Source organism: Symphalangus syndactylus, chromosome 24 (genome assembly GCF_028878055.3).
Source record: "Symphalangus syndactylus isolate Jambi chromosome 24, NHGRI_mSymSyn1-v2.1_pri, whole genome shotgun sequence".
In the NCBI taxonomy this organism is placed as follows: Eukaryota; Metazoa; Chordata; class Mammalia; order Primates; family Hylobatidae; genus Symphalangus; species Symphalangus syndactylus.
Window position 1 is genome coordinate 27,761,920 of NC_072446.2, and position 18,918 is coordinate 27,780,837.

The window sequence follows — 18,918 nt, forward strand, 5'->3', positions numbered from 1 at the left end:
GAAAAGTCAAGAGCCCAAGTCTCTTGCTCTCTACCTCCTGCTGGGTCATTCCTTCTCTCAGGCAGCCGACGTAGGACACCCTGGCTACTGTCTGAATGGGGAAAGCAGGCCAGGGGTCGTAGGAAATCAGGAAAAGGAAGAGCACTCAGGCTGAATATTCTGCCATTAACTCTGCAGATAACTTAAATAAAAACAGAACACTGAGGGACCTCAAATGGTTCAGGGAAGAATCGGGCAGCCAAGACTGGGTAGCTAGTAGAGTTTATAGGTTTTGCCTGAGGGCAGGCCATTTATGTGGCTCAGTTCTTGTGACTTTTAGTCTCCAGGATTCTCTTTTTTATTTCCCAGAGAGAGGTTTTGATTGGCCTGGCTTGGGTTAAGCCTCTAACTCTGCATGCCTCAGCTCTGGCCAGGGAATAGGGTCACCATTTTGCTGGGCAAATGTGTTTCTTATTTAAATGATGGTGATAAAGATCAAAAGCCAACCTCTTGGGCTAGGCGTGGTGGCTCACCCCTATAATCCCAGCACTTTGGGAGGTCGAGGTGGGTGGATCACATGAGGCCAGGGGTTGGAGACCTGCCTGGCCAATGTGATGAAACTCTGTCTTTACTAAAAACACAAAAATTGGCCAGGTGTGGTGGTACACATCTGTATTCCCAGCTACTTGGGAGGCTGAGGCATGAGAATTGCTTAAACCCAGGAGTTTGAAGCTGCAGTGAGCCAAGACCATGCCACTGCACTCCAGACTGGGCAACAGAGTGAGACTGTGTCTCAAAAAAAACAAAAACAAGAAAAACAACAAAAGAAAACCTCCTGTGGTTGTGGTGAGGATCAGATGAGAAAATGGGTTGCAAGTGCTTTGGTCCTCAGGATAACAGGGGCACATCAGGCATGGTACTTAGCGCCTCATCACACTTCATACAACAGACCTAGGAGATGGGAACATTATTATTCCCATTTCACAGATGGGAAAGAGATACTTAGAGAAGTGAAGGGAGTGGGGAGAACTTACTAAAGCTGTCTTAAGCAAAATAATAAAATTATCTTTGTTGTTGCTGTTGATATTGACTTAACGTAACCAAAAGATGAAGTAGCTTACTTCAGGCAGAGCTTGATCCAGGAGCTCACACAATGCTGTCATTTTGATGGTTTCATTCTCGGGATCCAGATGGTAGCTACATAGCACCAGAAGCTCCAGTCCTGCATCTCGGGCTCAAGTCTGGTGGGAAAGAGAGCGTCTCACTCCCCATAGTTCAAACAAAGCTTCCAGGCCTGATTCTCGTTGGCTGAACTGGGCTACGTGCCTGTCTCTGAGCTGATCACTGGCCAAGGGGAAGGGATGCCCTGATTGGCCAGGCTGAGCTGGAGGCCCAGTCTCAGGAGCTGTTCCCTCCACCCCACTGTGATCATGTGCCATGGGGAGGGGGCTCCGTAAAGAAAATTTGAGATCTTGTTACCAGAGGAAGGGAAGTGGATATTAGGTAGCCAAGCAGCCGCAAGAAATGCACCCCTCAGAGTCTAGAGCCGTTGGCAGTGCAGCTCACACTTTCACGTGCAAGGGCATCATCTGGGGCTCGTGTTAAAATTCAGATTCTGATTCAGCAGCTGGGGGTGGAGTGGGCTGCAGTTCTATGTATCTAATTAGTTCCCAGGTGATGCTGATGCTGCTGGTCTCTGAACCACACTTTGAGTATCAAGGCAGTAAACCACATGAGCCAGATACTGGGTAAAACTTATCTCCATCCCAAGAGGGAAGTATCAGCATATCCATTTCGTGGAGGTTGACTGCTTGAGTGCAGAGTTGTCGGTAAACCACTGGGAATGTCTGCTTTGTCTCATCTTTTCCTCTTGCAGCCTTAACTATGGAGGAGTTTGCCTGGCGTCGGACGCCCAGTTCAGTGACTTCCTGGGAAGCATGGGGCCGGCACAGTTTGTGGGCCGCCAGACCCTGGCCACCACACCCATGGGTGAGTGCCCCAAGGCTGGTTTCAAATGGACTAGGGGAGGTGGGTGTCACACCAGAAGCTCAGCATCTCTCCCTCCTTCCCCTTTGCCTGTTGATCCATCCTCTGCGCATGCCGCCTAGAGCCCAGGGCACACTCTCAAGCCCTCAGCAGAGCCTAGGCACTTGGTGGGAGTTGGTTCTGGTCTTATTCTGGGCTGGGAGCAGGGGAAGGGGGTTTCAGCCCTAAGTAAAGGAGAAGAGCTGAGTCCCAGCTTGAGCTTCTGAACCATTTCCCAGTCTCATCTCTTGGTGCCTCTTCCAGGGGATGTGGAGATTGGTCTGCAGGAGCGGAACGGTCAGCTGGAAGTGGACATTATCCAGGCTCGGGGACTGACAGCCAAGCCAGGCTCCAAGACACTGCCAGGTCTGGGGCCTACCTTCCCCTGCAAGGTGGGGGGGAGGTCAGGGAGGATATCCTGATGGGTACTGAGGGCCTTGAAGAGAGAAAATTGGGCCCAACTGTGGGGACCCCCTGTCCCAACTCTAATGTCTTCTGTGGAACTGGTAGTTTAGGGTTTGTTTGAAGAGCCAGTTGAGATTGTCTGTTGACCTTGTTCCTCTCCTCCACTGGACTGAGCTCCTGGGAGGCAGGGACCATCTTTCCAGCTTATCATTATACCCCAGTGCCTAGCAGGGTTCTTGGCATGCAGTAGGTGCTCAGGCTTGGTGAGTGAGTGGGTCAGCAGATAGATGCATAAGCCAGGGAGGGGGTGGGCACATTATGGACTGAGAGAGGAAACAGGTGAGCACAGAGTGAGCAAAGGAAGGGTGGAGACAGTGAGGACCACCAGAGGAGGTGGGGCAGGCTGCACCCAAGCCCAGCTGTACCTGCCGCCCCCAAATGCCCACCCCCCATGTGTCCTGGTGCGTCCTCCCCAGACCCCATGGGGGCACACCTATCTCCAGCAGAGGGTGGGCAGCCTCCCTCTGTTGCACCCTTTGCCCACCATTTGAGGGCCAAACTAGAACTCACCCCTGTTGGCCTCTGTCCCCAGCGGCCTACATCAAGGCCTACCTGCTAGAGAATGGCATCTGCATTGCCAAGAAGAAGACCAAAGTCGCTCGCAAGTCGCTGGACCCACTGTATAACCAGGTGCTGCTGTTTCCCGAGAGTCCCCAGGGCAAAGTCCTCCAGGTGAGGGGCATTGGCGCGCTCACGTGTGTGTGTGCACGAGCACATATGCACAGTACCAGAATGAGAGGAGGGTACCCCTGGCGGGGGGTGTCTCTGGAGGGCCTCGCCTGGAGGAAATAGGTGAGGCCCTCAGTTCACTGTGGCTGAACTGAGCTCCACAACTTACTATGCGACTTTGAACAAGTTCCCTTCTGACCCTCGGTTTCTTCGTCTGTAAATAGGGGACCCTAATAGTACCTACCTGGTAACATTCTGGTGCCAGTGGAATGTGTGCCGTGTGCAGGAAAAGTATTTGCAGTTTTGCCTACAGCAAGTGTTCTACCCATTACCATCATCACCGTCACCATTACCATCAACAACCTCTGGAGGCCAGGGGCTTGGCGTGGTGCCCAGTGATAAGAAAGGCCTGTTGAGGAATTGCAGTTTTGAGGAGGTAGAAATCACAGGACTGAGATGGACTGGGCATGGGGGCGACCCAGGTTCTGCTTCTGGGCCTGTGAGTGGCACTGGCAGGATTTGAACCACTGTGTCTCTTGCCCTGCAGGTGATCGTGTGGGGGAACTACGGGCGGATGGAGCGGAAGCAGTTCATGGGTGTGGCTCGCGTGCTGCTGGAGGAGCTGGACTTGACCACCCTGGCCGTGGGTTGGTACAAGCTCTTCCCCACCTCCTCCATGGTGGACCCAGCCACAGGCCCCCTGCTCCGGCAGGCATCCCAGTTGTCCCTCGAGAGCACCGTGGGGCCCTGCGGAGAGCGATCTTAGTGCTGGGATGGGGAGGGGCTCCCCAAGATGGCCTGGAGACCACCCAGCCCTGACCTGGGACCCCAGGCCCAGGGGCACATTGAACAGGAGGACGGGGCTCTCCCCCACAGTGGGGAAGCAGAACGGGGAGACCTGCCCCCCTTGGGCCCCTCCTCACCCCTTCTTTGCCTCCTACCCCCGAGACCTCCCCTCTCCCAACGGGATTGGCTACACTTTTGACTTGGCCGGTTCTTGACCTGGTGGATGTGGCTGCAGTCCAGAGAAAGGAAAGATTGAGGTGGCAGAGCAGACCACTCTCCCTTCCCAAACTCTGTCCAACTTCTCCCCCTTTTTGCCTCCTCGGAAGCTCGCTGCCCAGAGCCAAGTCCAGAACCCAGCCGGCCATCTCCATGGTGCCAATTACCAGCAAGTGTCTTTCCTGCGGCACCGGGTTCAGGCAGCTACTCCTGCCCCAGAGATGAAGGGGCAGCTTTGCAAGGATCCGGAGCCAGCTCCCAGGGGCCCAGAGCCCCCCACTTGAAGAGGAGCTTGAGCTTCCCTCTGCCTGCCCGTGGAAGGAGCTTTGCCGCAGCCTGTCCGAGTCCATCCGTCCGTCCCCTCCTGCCTGCCCCTCTTCTGGTGGCTCTAGGGATTGGGGTTCAGCAGGGACCAAAGGAAAGGAGGAGGTGCCGGGGGCCTGGCACAGACCCCCAGGTGCCTCGCTCCATGGGATTGCAACAAGCTAGTTTAGGAACCGCTGGCGGACTAGAAAGAATGTTGTCGTCTGTGTTCTGGTGGAGGAGCTGTGGAACCTGAGTTTCCAGAACCCCAACCCTAGAGAGCATTTGGGGGTGCTGTATTGGAGGGGGAGGCTAAGAAAAGTTGGGATTGGGACTGGTGGTGCCAAGATAAGGGTTTCTCAAATTGGAGAACCCCTCCTTGTTGCATGAGGTCAATGATCTTCTTGTCTACCCCCACCGCCTCCAGGCCAGGGGGCTGGGGAGGCAAATAGAGCCCCCCTATTTTAGTCTTTTTAAAAAAACATCCTATACTAAGGGCAGAACCCACTGCCCCGGCCTCAATTACCTTGGCTGAAGGAAAGATGGTGGTAGGAGAGAAAAGTGAAGAGGCATGAGTGTAAGAACTGGGAGATTCCTTTTCCAGCAGGCCTGGGTAGCTGCCTTCCCAGCCCAGCCCTCCCTGGGGCCTGAGGGAGCCCTTTTGCATGCAAGGGAGGATGGAGGCTGGCCCCTCTTTATAGAAGCACATTTCTGCCACCTCCCCTGGGAGGCACCCAGAAGCCTGCCACTCTTTACCTAGTCCCTGCTGTGTAGGGCGTAGTCCAGGTTAGCTAGGTAGAGTTAGTGCTCCAAGCCCCGGGGCCTGTTCTTAGCTCATGCATAGTCCTTACAGAGTCCCAGGACCGGGGGTGGAGAGGAGCCTCAAGTACATTCCAGGAGACCACTGTCTCCTCGTTGGCCTGGGCCTAGATGGGGCAGCCTGGCTCACAGGAGGCCAGCCCCTCCTCCTCCGCCCCCTTCCTTCCCTTGTCCCCCATAGGGTTATAGCTGGAGCTGCCTGTTACACTCGGCTGTTCTGATTTATTATTCTTGGTACTGACTTTCTTTATGAGGCACTCCTAAGGGTTGTAGGACCTTGGCAGAGAGGGCCTGGTCTCCATTAGAGGGTGTTGTTTTCCCCTGAGGACACCCAGGCTGCCTTTGGTCCCACCCTGTTCCCGATCCCAGTCCCGGTCCCAGTCCCAGTCCCACCAGGCAACTCCTTCCACCCGGAAATTCCTCCCTTCCCTTAGCCTGTGGAAGCCCTGGGTATCCTTTAAAGTTCTGGTCGATGTATATCACCTCCACAGAGCTGCTTACCCTGCACTGGGAAGGGGAGATGGAGACACCCGCTTTACCCAGGAGGCCTTCAGAGCTTCCTGGGCCCATGGTGGGTGGAATCCCAAGGCTGGGGGCGGAAGGAGCAGGGCTCTGGAGGGACTCACATTCAAGGCACAGAATTGGCCCCTTGCCTGTTTGTTTTTCTAACCAGTGTGATTTCTCTGCTGTTCGTTTATTACTCACCATTGGAATATTTTGAGCCAGGAGAGCGCCTTCTCTCTCCAGCCATCACAGCTGTGGTTGTTCAGGGGTAGCTTTTCAAAAACAGGGCAGAGCCTGGCTGTTCCAACCAGAGGAAGCAGGGGCCTGGCCCTGATGACAGCCTGAGCCCTTCCCCTGGTGTCTGCACAGCCTTTATAAAGAGAGAGAGAGCTCCGAAGCAATAACAACACCTGGGGGTGGTCAGTGAGGGCCCCCTCAATGATTTTCTTGTTTGTTCTGTGAAATCCCGCTCACCTCCTGGAGGGGTGGAGCAGCTGGGGGCTGGAGCCCTGTTTCTTTGTATCATCGTGAGCATGTGCCCCTTCCCAGGGGCTGTGACCATTGGGTGTGGGAACTACGGTCTGTCCTCACCAAGGGATGGGGGTTTGGGGAGGGGAGTGACATTTTCATCATTAGCTTCGGAGAAGCTTCAAGCCCATCCTGTCCCCGCTACTGCCTGGCCCCTTGCTGACTCAGGCTGCACTGTTTGAAGAGGAGCACAGAGGCTGGCACGGGGGGCCATTGGGGGGCTGGGGTCTCCAGGGGGTGACTATTTTCAATCTCTGGGCCAAGATCACATGCAGGATACCACGGGAAGGAGCCATCTCCATTCTCCTTCTCCAGAACCCTCTTTACATAGCAAAGGGGAAGGGCCTTTGGGACCATTAGTCCATTTCCATTTTACAGACAAGGAAGTCAAGACCCAGCTTGGGGGAAAAGCCACCCCTGGAGTCACCTGTGTGTTCAGTGGCACCCCCAGCCTGGATCCCCTCCTCCCAATAGAGGCTGAGCCGGAGCCAGGGCAGTATGAGGTGGGGCTGCCACTGCCCATACCTCCTCCTCCCTTCTTTCTTTGAAGCCTAATAGCCCCCAAAAATGGGCAGGACAAGCTGTAGCCCTTCTGAGAGGTTGGGAAACTGAGGCCCAGAAACAGGAAGTGACTCACACAAGACCCCTCAGCAAGGGCGCAAAGGGGGAAAAACTAGGGGCTCCATTGTTCTTCAGGCAACAGGAGACCGTTGCTCCAGTGCATGTCTGCTGGGACAAGGATTCCTGGCCTCGAAGCCCTGGGCTGCACAGCCCTACTGGGCCCCACCTCTATAAGCCAGTGACTTCTCTGGGCCTGGGTCTGGGGGAGAGGGTTGCCAGGGAGACTTAGCTCTCCTGGGGGGCTGGCCCAGCTGGCTGAGGGTACACAGGATTGGGTCTAGACCTTGATGCCTGGGTGGAGGCCCCTTGTAAGGGGCCACAGCCTCTTCAGGACCAACTGGAGGGAGAGTTAGGAAACACCAGCTCCTGCCTGGGGCAGTGAGGGAATGGGAGCAGCTGTGGGCGCTTCATTTCAGGGAAGTCCTCCCCAAACCTTCAGATGCAGTGAGACCTGGCCTTCCTGTTGTGCTTTTCAGACTTTGTTTTCAGAATGCTTTTACCTCGAGTGTGCCCTTCGGCCCTCACAAGAGCCCCTGGGGAGTAGGTGGTGGCCTGTGCCGTCATCCCCATTTCAAAGCGGGGAGCTGAGGTCCTGGGAGGGGAGAGTGCTCGCCTAAGGTCCCACAGTGTTAGTGGGTGGGCAGGACTGGAACTCGGTTCTCCAACAGCCCAGAGCTCACTCTTTTACACCCAGAGGTGGAGCAGATGGCTTAGGGGGTGGTTATGCACTTCACAAGCCAATTCCCTTCAGCCAAGAGCTCCTGGGTGCATTTCCGTGTCAGAAACAGTACCGAGTCCCACTCCCTCTGGAGGCACAGCTGTTGCGTCAGGCAAGGTCACCTGCATTTATTTATTGAGCAGCAGCGCTGTGTCAGGCCCGGGGACTGAGCCCCTCTCCCTGTTCCCCCATGGTGTCTCCGAGGCCCTCTGGGAGGGCCCCACATCTGGAGCAGCACCTCAGAGTGGACGGAAAGCATTAGCGTCCACGAGCTCACTGGAGGCTGAGCCTGTGAAGTGGGCTGATGGTGCCCGTCTAACCCAGCGCTTCAGTGAGGTCAGAGTGGAGCCGAACCCAGGGCTGTGGGCATCACCTCTGGAGCCCTTTCCCTCTATGACTGCTTCCTGGGCAGGTGGTGGGAAGGCAGGAGCCCGGGTCCTTAGGCTGGGAGCCTCTCTCCTTCCACCCACCTTTCCCTCATTCCCTCTCTTGGAGCAGGAGCTGCCCAGGCCTTTAGGGAGGGAGGGTTTCTGGGGTCCTTGGGTTGGAGTGGGGTCGTGTTGCATTGTGTTCATGACCATGTAGCTCATGTTGAAATTAAAGTTTTTGGCTTTTCTAACCTGGCTCGTTCATGCTTTGTGTTGAGACAGCCCTATCTGGGAAGCCAGGGGAAGTGGCTTGAGTGCCACAGGATGCCAGGATGCCACACCTCGGGCTTTGTCTCTGCCCCCTTACGGTGCAGGGGCCTGTTCCAGAAAGTCCTGCCAGAGATGCATAAGAGGGAGCAGGGTTCTGGGTGAACCCAGTCATTCTACAGATGTGGAATCTGAGGCCCTGAGAGAAGATGCGATTCTCCAAGGTCATATTGCTGGTGATTGACAGGACCCAGAAGAGAGCTCGTCCCATGGCATTCTGCTGTGTCTAAGTGGCCCCAGTGACATGGCGGGTGGGTGACAGCAAGGCCTCCCTCATCCTGAAGTGGGACTGGCCAGGGACAAAGAGCATCAGCCATCTGGGGGAAAGAGGCCATCATTCACTCATGGGCTGATTCCACTCTATACACTGGGCAGAGAATGAGAGATCGTTTAGCGCACAGATTGACCCACTTGTCCACACCGGACTGTACACGGTCCCATTTGGTCCACCTTTGTTCCCCATGCTTCTCGTAGTGTGAGCTTCTGACCTCACTAATTCCAGCGAAGATTCCAGTGTTGAAAGTTGCACATTTCAACCGTTACTCAGAAAACCAGCCTCTTCACAACAGAAAAATTGCTCTGGAGGGTCGGCTCTGAAGTGGACCTGTGCAGAGCCTCTCCTAGGTGCTGATGTGGCCACGCCCTCATACAATTTGGACTACAAGGAATTTGCTCCTACAGGGTGACCCTGGAGCCTGGTTTGTGCTTATGATGTGACTGTAATATATTTTTGGAGAGGAGGGAGGGGACTTAGCCACAGACAGTAATGAGAAACTACTCGTAGCAGAAGACCGCCTAGAGGCCCCTCACCCGTCTCCAATCCCTGGGGAGGGTGCCCTGATAGCTGAAGCCAGACCCTCCCGATCCGATTCGACCCTGGCCTGGGTGGGGTTGTCAGATGGACTTCTGCCGGGCCCCAAGCCTGGAAGCCTGCCCGCCAAGCATGACCCCCGGGCTAGAGAAGCCCAGGCTGTCACGGGCGCACCTCTCCAGCTTGTGCACGTGGCAGGAGACAGAGGCAGAGCCCACGGAGCGGGCCGGGCGGCGGGGCAGCCAGAGGCCACGGCTCTCAGGCGCCCCCGGGCGGCGCGGGCTGGGGCGGCGGGCAGCGCGCTCGGGCCAGTCGGCCTTGGCAGCAAGGAAGCGCAGGACCACGAGGTTGAGGAAGGCGCCAATGACCATGAGCCCCAGGAGGATGTAGAGGAAGCTGAAGGCCACGTAGGGGAGCTTCCTCTGCAGGGCCTCGCCGCTCTGCAGTGCCACGAAGTCGCCGAAGCCGATGGTGGTGAGGGTGATGAAGCAGTAGTAGTAGGCGTGGAAGAATGTCCAGCCCTCGAAGTGCGTGAAGGCGACAGCCCCGAGGGCCAGGGTGGTGGCACACGCCAGCAGCCCGGCCACCACCAGGTTCTCTGTGGACACACGCGTCCGCCGCAGGCCCAGGCAGCGCTTGGCCGCCAACAAGAGGCGCCGCACCAGCACGTTCAGCCGTTCGCCCAGGCTCTGGAAAATGACCAGCGTCAGCGGGATGCCCAGGAGCGCGTAGAACATGCAGAAGACCTTGCCGGAGTCCGTACCCGGCGCGGCGTGGCCGTACCCTAGGCAGGGAGAGCGGAGGGGAGGGCTGTGAGCGCCCAGCTCCAGCTGACGACAGTCCCACCCGCAGCCTGCCTGCCTGGCGTGTCCCTCCCTGTCCCCGGGGCTGGAAGGGCATCTCCAAATACTAGTCCTAACTAGGTCATTCATCACCCCAAACTGCAGACAACCCAAGTGTCCCTCGACTGGGGAATGAATAAACAACCTGTGGGGCATCCAAACACTGCATTTCTTTTCAGCAACTGCATGAAACTCCTGTAACTTGCGGCAACCAAGGATGGATCTCAAATGGCTAAGCTGAGTAGAGGAAGACGAGCTCGAAAGCCTACAGACTGCATGGTTCCCTATAAATGACATTCTGGAACTGACAAAACTGTGGCGACAGAGAACAGATCTGTGGTTGGTTGCCAGTAGCTGGGGTTGGGGGCAGGCTTAACTACAGAAGGCATGGCAGAATTTTGGGGGTTGATGGCAATGCTCCGTCTTGACCGTGGCTGCAGTTACATGGCAGGTATTCATCTGTCAGGAGTGTACACAGGAAAATGGTGAGTTCTACTGTATGTAAATTATGCCTTAATGAAGAAAAAAAGCAAAACTTTCCCCACTTTCCAGCTACACCCTCAGCTGCTTCCCCAGTCAGCATGTCCTCTCCACGTGCCTTTTCTCTTGCCTTTTCTCCTGACTACCTCCCCCTCCACTGCTCAGCCTGCCGCACTGAACACCTTTTGGTTCTGATTGTCTGGCGTGGCGATTCTTACTGGGTCCCTTCAACTACTATAGGGAATCTAAACACGACTGGGCAATCTCGAGTCCTGGAACACCGTGCCATTGCAAGGGAATGAATGGGTATCTCATTGTGTGTCTTTTCCTGGAAAGAGGAGCAGTTGCTTTCATGGTATTCTCAAAGGAGCCTGTACTCCAGGAAGAGTCAGGTGGATGTTCCCAAGAAGAATGCACCTCCTCTAACAGATTGGCCCTACCTGCCAAAAAGTAAAAAATACAAATCCTTTGACCAAGGTAGTTCCACAGTTAGGAAGTTAGCCCTTCAATATACACATATGAGCAAAAATATGTGTGCACTTGGGTCATCATTGCAGCATTGTCGGTCATAGTGAAAATGAGAAACAATGTCAGTGTTCGTCCAAAGGGGCCTGGTTAAATATAGTGCCATCCAAACCATGGGATACTACACAGTAGCAGTTGTCGATCGAGAGTGGTTTTGCCCTTGAGGGGACATTTGGCAACATCTGGAGACATTCTGGTTGTCACAAATGGGGGTGAGGAGTGGGGGTGGCTGCGTGCTACTGGCATCTAGAGAGTAGAGGCCAGGGACACTGCTAAACATCTTGCAATGCACAGGACAGTCCCCACAGCCCCAAATGTCAGTAGTTCCAAGGCTGAGAAACCCTACAAACAAGATGACGCAGCTCTTTAGAGACTGACATAAAAACATCAACATATATTCTATAAGTGAAAAAAGTAAGAGACAAAACTGTGTGTATAATGTCTATACAACATGTGTGTGTGTGTTAAAGGAATATATAGGCAGATAATATATCTAGAAGGACACACAAAAAACTGGTAACTGTATTTGACCCAGGAAGAGGAATTTATGGGCTGAGAGACAGGGTGGGAGGGAGAATTCCTTTTCATTCCATACCCTTTTGTGCCCTGTGAAGTGTGTACTATGTGCATATATAACTTATTCAGAATATCAGCACTACATACATTTAAAGGCCTGTGGCTCCACTTCCACATTTCTGTTGCATAGCCCTATCACTTTGCCTCTCTGTTATTTTTGGGAGAAAGGGGGTCTGCTCATCACTAGACTTTGAGCTCTGTGAGGGCAGGGACGATGGTGATGTAGTCCCCATCACCAAGGTCCTGCACGGAGCCTGACATAGACTAGAAGCTCAATGAAAGTTTATTGAATCAAACCAAGTTGAAGAGGGTGCTGGTGAGAAACAGAGGAGTCTCTTTAGGAATAAAAGGCTTCCAGCTGTTTGGGACTGTGCCAGGTTTTGGCAGAGAGTGAAATGAATAATGATAATAACTAATAATGACAGTAACTAACCCACGTATGTACTCTGCATGGATTATCAGATTTAACCCTCCCAATGACTATATGATATGTTGTTATTCCCATTTTATAGATAAGAAAACTAGGTTCAGAGGGACAAAACTGCCCAAAGGCCATGGGCCTGAGCTATTAACCAGCACCCTCCACAGGCCTGAGCTATTAACCAGCACCCTCCACAGGCCTGAACTATTCACCAGCACCCTCCACGGGCCTGAGCTATTAACGAGCACCCTCCACGGGCCTGAGCTATTAATCAGCACCCTCCACAGGCCTGAGCTATTAACCAGCACCCTCCACAGGCCTGAGCTATTAACCAGCACCCTCCACAGGCCTGAACTATTCACCAGCACCCTCCACGGGCCTGAGCTATTAACGAGCACCCTCCACAGGCCTGAGCTATTAATCAGCACCCTCCACAGGCCTGAGCTATTAACCAGCACCCTCCACAGGCCTGAGCTATTCACCAGCACCCTCCACAGGCCTGAGCTATTAACCAGCACCCTCCACAGGCCTGAACTATTCACCAGCACCCTCCACGGGCCTGAGCTATTCACCAGCACCCTCCATTGTTTCAGTGCCTCTCTCCCATCCAAGCAAAGCCTAAATTCCTGGGGCCTGGCACCTGGCTCTCTGCAAGGCTGGCTTAAGCGGACTAGACCACAGAGGGTGGTGGTGCCCCCAAGTGGCCAGAAAAAGCAAAATTCCTCCTGTTTCCACTTGAGTCTCTTACAACAGCCTCCCAGATGTACCTCAGAGGTAAAGAACCAGGATAAGAGGCCAAAACCACCTGGCAAGCCTCCAAAGAATGTAGATAAAGGCAGAGAGAACAAGTTGACAGCATCCTAGACCAGTGGGCACGGTAACCAGGAGGGTCTCAGGCTGTACCGAGATAGAAAGCAGGGGTGTCCATGTGGACAGGAGGGGGCAAAAGAGCTGAATACGAGCTGGAGCCACGTTGGCAAATAATGAATTATTACTAACGAATAGTGCCTACTTGGCCTCAGGCACTGTGCCAAGCATGTTACATGCTTGACCTCACTGAAACCTGGCAGCCACCCAGTGAGGTAGGAACAATTGCATTTTGCCTTTGGAGAAACCAGGGCTTGGACAGGTAGAATCAATTGCCAGAGAAGGCAGGTGGCAATAGAGACGAGAACAGAACTCCAGTCTCTGTGATTCCAGAACTCATGCTTTTAACTCCACTGCAGAAACCACAGCTCACATTCACTTGCAAGAGCGTTATGGGGAAACTTTCTGCAAGGCACTGGCTTTCAGGCTGGTGATCCAAGCCCCAGGGGGGTGCCGGGACGCTCACAGCTGGAGCCTGGGGAGTGGCCGGCATCAAGCCTGCAGCCCTGCAGAGCCCGCTTCTCTCCTTCCTGTTCCCCCAGGCTTAGGCTCAGCAGGTACCAGCCAGATGGTAGTAATGGCAACAGCTGGTGGTCCAGATGCTCCAGAGGAACTGCTCTGCATCCCCGAGGGCAAGGTCCAGAGCCTGTGGTTATCAGTCATTCCTTTAACAAGTATTTATTGATCATCTACTGCATGCTAGGCACAGGTCATACAGCAGTCCCTAAGACAGACTAGGTCCCCATTCTCATGGGGTAACAATAACAATTGCAATAATAAAAAATTGATCTTTTCTTTGTAGTGCTCTGTGCGTGTCATGTTTTAGTACAGGCCTTGTCTGTGCATAGTCTGTCTCCTGAATAATAACTCTCACCACAGCCCTGAGATAAGGCCGATTAGCGACACTATTTTACAGAAGAGAAAACTCTGGCTCAGAGAGGTTGAGCAACTCGTCTAAGGTCACACAGCAAGTGTGAGGCAACCAGGCAAGGAAAAGCAACTCCAGCCACTTGGTCTCCCAGCCCCGCTTCATCTATCTCCAAGCCCCTTGGACGTTTTCTGAGCACTCCTGGGTCAGCCTTTTGGCAAACTCGATTTACTGATTCCTCCCGTCCCTGCCTGCGTGGGATGACAGCTCCATTCAGCAGAGGGAGGCAAAGGAGACGAGGGAGACTCTGTGAGCCGAAATGAGCCGTCCGAAGTAGCTCAGCTGGGCGGGGGCAGAGGTGGGACCGAAACCCAGAGGCGCCCTGGGATGGCTGGGGCTGGAGCCGGCGCGGAGGGAGGCTCCGGGCGGCTCACCGATGGTAGTGATGACGGTGATGGCGAAGTAGAAGGAGCCGGCGAACTTCCACTGGCGGCCGGCGCGGTGGGACTCAGCCTGGCGCGCCAGGCGCTCCAGCTCACGGTAGTCCTTGGCCAAGAAGCCGAACTTCCTCCAGAGAGCGCCCCGCTTCTGGACCAGCAGTCGCTGGCGGCCGCTCTCCGCCTCGGACTCGAGCGCGTCGAAGACGGCGACGCCCACCAGCAGGTAGCACAGGGTGCACAGGACCAGCCCGGCCGCGCGCACGCTCGGCCTCCGCGTGGCGCCCCGGCCCCGGTACCCGCCCGGGTCCCAACCTGCTCCGTGGGCCTGGACCGCGCGCTCCGCCCCCTCCAGCCCCGGCCCCACGCCGCGGGGTTGTGACGGGCGAGGTGGGGCGGGGCGACTGCCGGGAACCTGGAGGCTGGGATCGCCACGGGTGGGGGCCCAAAGAGCCGCTCCCCTGTCCGCCTCCCACTCGCCTGCCCGGGGTTCGTGTGTCTGTGAATAGTGAGATCTGAAGCAAAGGCCCAAACCCCGGGCCTGCAGAAGTCCTGTTCCCGCCACTAACTCATGTTGTGACCTCGTGCCAGTCTTCCTTCCTTCCTTCCGTCCTCCCTGCCTCCCTTCCCTCCCTTCCTCCCTTCCCTCCCTTCCTTTCATTCCTTCCTTCCTCCCTCCCTTCTTTCCTTCCTTCCTTCCTCCCTTCCCTCCCTTCCTTTCATTCCTTCCTTCCTCCCTCCCTTCCTTTCATTCCTTCCTTCCTCCCTCCCTTCTTTCCTTCCTTCCTTCCTCCCTTCCTCCCTTCCCTCCCTTCCTCCCTTCCTTTCATTCCTTCTTCCCTCCCTTCCTCCCTCCCTTCCTTCCTTCCCTCCTCCCTTCCTTTCATTCCTTCCTTCCTTCCTCTCTTCCTTTCATTCCTTCTTCCCTTCCCTCCCTTCCTCCCCTTCCTTCCCTCCCTCCCTTCCTTCCTCCCTTCCTTTCTTCTTCTCTTCCTTCTCTCCTTCCTTCCTTCCTCCATTCCCTCCCTGCCTCCCTTCCTTTCATTCCTTCCTTCCTCCCTTCCTTCCTCTCTCCCTCCCTTCTTTCCTTCCTTCCTTCCCTTCCTTCCTTTCATTCCTTCCTCCCTCCCTCCTTTCTTCCCTCCCTTCCTTCCTCCCTCCCTTCCTTCCTTCCTCCCTCCATCCCTTCCTTCCCTCCCTTCCTTTCATTTCTTCCTCCCTTCCTTTCATTCCTTCCTTCCTTCCCTCCCTTCCTTTCATTCCTTCTTCCCTTCCTTCTCTCCTTCCTTCCTTCCTTCTTTAATTCAGTCAGTCAATCCTCTGACAAATATTTACCAAGCACCTACTGGTGCAGACAACATTCCTGTTGTATGTAAAGTGGTATCCTAGTAAGGAGGGCCACCTAACAAACAAACAAAAAACTGAGACAAGAGTGATAAAGAAGGAAAGGGGATAGTTTCTTGGGGAAGGTGAATCCCCAAGCACCTAAGGTGGTGCTTAAAAACAGAACTGAGCATGGCTTGGCAGCCAGAACAACAGGGAAGCCAGTGTCGCTGGAGCCCAGAGAATTGGGGTGCAGATACTTTGGGGGAGCAGAAGGAAGACAAACAGGCAACTTCACACAGGGTCTTACAAGCCCTTAAGTGGGTTTATTGAAAGCCATGGAAAGGCTGTATTACAAACACAGGCACACAAACACACACACAAACACACGCAACAACATCACAATGATCTGATTCATATTTTTTAAAGAGCCCCTGGCTGTCATGGGGAAAAGGGATGGTGGCTAGGAGTGGAGGCCAGTTCGAAGGCTAGTGTAGTCCTATGTGTGAAGACGGAGAGAAATGGGGGGATCCGGGATGCCCCGGGGAGGTGGAGTTGGGCGTGCAGCTGGCCACATTGCCCAGCCTTTCTTGCACTTGGCGGGGTCTATGTGACCAAGCCTTAGCTCATGGAACATGGGCAGAAGTGACGTATGCCACTTCCAGGCCTGGCCCATAAAACCCTGCCCTACACGTGCTCCATCTCTTTCACCCACCAGAAGGCTGAATGCAGAGACCTAAAGTCTTTAGAAGAGAGGGAGCCCACGAGGTGGGAAAAACCTGGGGCTGAATGACACATTGCAAGGTCATCCCCCAACCCCCAATCAGGAGCCCCAGTTTTGAGCTTCTGTTGTATTAAGTCCCTGGCGTATGTTAAGCCCCTGAGGCCCAGCCTGCCGCCCAGGCCCTCCAGGTCCCAGAGGAGGCCATACTTCCATATGGAAGCCTCTAGAAAGGAACTCAGTCCTGCCAATGCCTTGATTTGAGCCCAGTGAGACCTGTGTAGCCCTCCACCCTACAGAACTAGAAGATAATACATTTGTGTTAAGCCACTAAGTTTGTAATAACTTATTGCAGCAGCAACAGGGAACTAATACAGTAGGTGTGAGGATTAAATGAACTAGTAGACGTGGAGCCGAAGAGCTGAGCTTGGCCCTGAGGATTTGTCCAGAAGTGTGAGCCACCGTTACAGATATCACAACTGAGCAGATGCCTGGGCCTGTAGGGATGTCTGACCCAGTGCCTGTCCGACTCAGTTCCCAGGCAGAATTGGGCCCCAGTACCTGGTAGAGAGGGCCTTGGACCCCTTCTTCTCCTGAGAAGCAGGATGAAGCTCAGTGGGCCAGAAGCAGGGTGCTGGTGCCACTACCTCAGCCTGAATTTTAGCAATAGCATCAGTAAGCTTAATATTCTGATTTCTGCTCAGACTTCAGAGGAGCAGAAACCTGGGCTAAAGTCTCGGAGTCAGAGTGAGTGGGGCTCCAAGGACCCACAGCCCAACAAGAGCCCGAAAAGAGTTCGTGGAGACAGTGGGATGCAGGGAATGGCCTGATCTTAGCGGAAGGGCAGGGCCCACTCAGGGGAGAGTTAATGAGGACCTGGTTGTGGACACAACTGGAGTCAATAAGACCTGAGTTTGAATTCCAGCTCCTCCACTTCCTAGCTGGGTGTATTAGTCTGTTGTCACACTGCCATGAAGAACTACCTGAGACTGGGTGATTTATAAAGGAAAGAGGTTCCATTGACTCACAGTTCCGCATGCCTGGGGAGGCCTCAGGAAACTTACAATCATGGCAGAGACCAAAGGGAAGCAAGCTACGTCTTACATAGCAGCGGGAGAGAGAGAGAGAGGAGGGGGGACTGCCAAACACTTTTAAACCATCAGATCTCGTGAGAACTCACTCACCATCACAAGAACAGCATGAGGAAAATCGCCTCCATGATTCAATCACTTCCCACCAAGTCCTTCCTTCAACACGCAGGGATTACAATTGGAGATGCAATTTGGGTGGGAACACAGAGCCAAACCATACCACTGCGTGTCCATAAACAGAACACTTGTACTTCCCTGTGCCTTGGTTTTCTCATCTGAGAAACAGGGGTAGTAATGACACTCACCCCTTAGGACCGTGTAGAGGATTATAGAAGCTGTTTTGTGTCACTATCCAGGTGCCCCTTAGCCAGTAGCTGCTTCTCCTCCTTTTTCACAACTGTCTGTGTGCAGATGTCGAAAATTCTTTTTCCAGAAGCAGGGGCAGGGCCAAACACTCTGCCTGTGCTACGCATAGTCACAGACATCACTCACAGGACTCTCACCTTACAGGACACAGAGGCACTTAACCCGCCAAGAGATACTTAACCTGCCAAGTCCTCCCAGCCAGGCTGTGGCTGAGCCAGGATTGAACTCAGGGCTGTCTGGTTCCCCAGGTCATGATCCTTGTCAGGCCAGATGCTGCTGGCTTTATCCCCTTCCCATCGCCTCTCTCGTTCTCACTTTCCTTGTCTCCGGGATGGGGCTGAGGATCCGTGGCTGGCTGTGCCCCCCCACTGTTGTGAGGGCCCCATGATGTGCAGCTGAGAGGCGTTTGGTCAGGTGTGCCCACTGAGGGTGGATGTTACTGGGGCCATGGGGGAGCTGTCTGGCCCCGTCAGGCAGATGACTGTGCCCTGTGCTTGGCATTTTTGGTTCAGTGGCTCTATTTTAAGCCAGAAGAGGTTAGACATTGTGTATGTGTGTTTCTCAGGTTGGAAAGCTGTCAGCTGAGCAGTCACAAAAACAGCAACACCCAAGGCACCTCCCCCTTCAACTTACCTCCCTCTGCCTCCTCCCCTCCTTCCTCCTTTGGAGACCTGAGGGAACCCAGTGATTTTCCTCTATCCCATCACCCCAGAGGCACACCCGTGTCCCTCAACGGGGCCTTAGATTTTCTTCTTTCAGAGCTCCAAGGTTGTCAGCTTTGAGGATGACAAAAAAGGCAATCCCAGTCCCAGGCTGGGCGCTGGGCATGCTTCTAAGCACTTAGGAGTCTAGATCCTTCTGAAGCCTTTGTGAGCCAGGCAAGCTATTCCCATCTCAGGAAGAGGAAACGGAGGCTCAGAAGGAGAGAGAGAGGCTCACCTAAGGCCACACAGGGTAGGGCAGTGGCAAGGAAGAACATGGGTGTCAGAGTTAGCCAGACCTTGGTTCCGTCTTGGGCAAGTAACTTCACCTCTCTGAGCCTCAGTTTCCTTGTCTGTGACCTGGGACTAGGAATGTCTGCCTGACAGTGTTCCCATGAGGATTACATGGAGTGTGTGAAGAAGTGCTCAGCACAGAGTATGCCCAGCAAATGTTAGCACTGTCCTCCACCCAATTAATTTCTTCTTTGCCCTTTTCCACACTGCCTATTCCCCAGGGCTACTGGGATCTTAAGGGATTGATTTTTTTTTTATAGTTAGACT

At 54.3% G+C, this 18,918-nt stretch overlaps 2 protein-coding genes across 3 annotated transcripts in view; one reads left to right on the plus strand and one right to left on the minus strand.

Annotated features, from left to right (window-relative positions):
- Positions 1-8,252, plus strand: part of RIMS4 (regulating synaptic membrane exocytosis 4) — a 58,879-nt gene extending 50,627 nt beyond the window's left edge. For both annotated transcript variants that reach the window (XM_055266422.2, XM_055266423.2), the window contains exons 3-6: positions 1,856-1,968; positions 2,269-2,370; positions 3,002-3,141; positions 3,686-8,252. In XM_055266422.2, coding sequence (XP_055122397.1) covers positions 1,856-1,968; positions 2,269-2,370; positions 3,002-3,141; positions 3,686-3,904 — 574 coding nt within the window. In that variant the 3' untranslated portion in view covers positions 3,905-8,252. The remainder of the gene's footprint in view (positions 1-1,855; positions 1,969-2,268; positions 2,371-3,001; positions 3,142-3,685) is intronic.
- KCNK15 (potassium two pore domain channel subfamily K member 15) lies at positions 7,747-17,763 on the minus strand. Its single transcript, XM_063633558.1, has 4 exons — positions 17,640-17,763; positions 16,668-16,792; positions 14,153-14,654; positions 7,747-9,923 (listed from the first exon to the last, which is right to left on the minus strand). The coding sequence occupies exons 1-4, from the start codon at positions 17,761-17,763 to the stop codon at positions 9,223-9,225; spliced, it is 1,452 nt and encodes a 483-aa protein (XP_063489628.1). The 3' UTR covers positions 7,747-9,222.
- Positions 17,764-18,918: the final 1,155 nt, after the last annotated feature.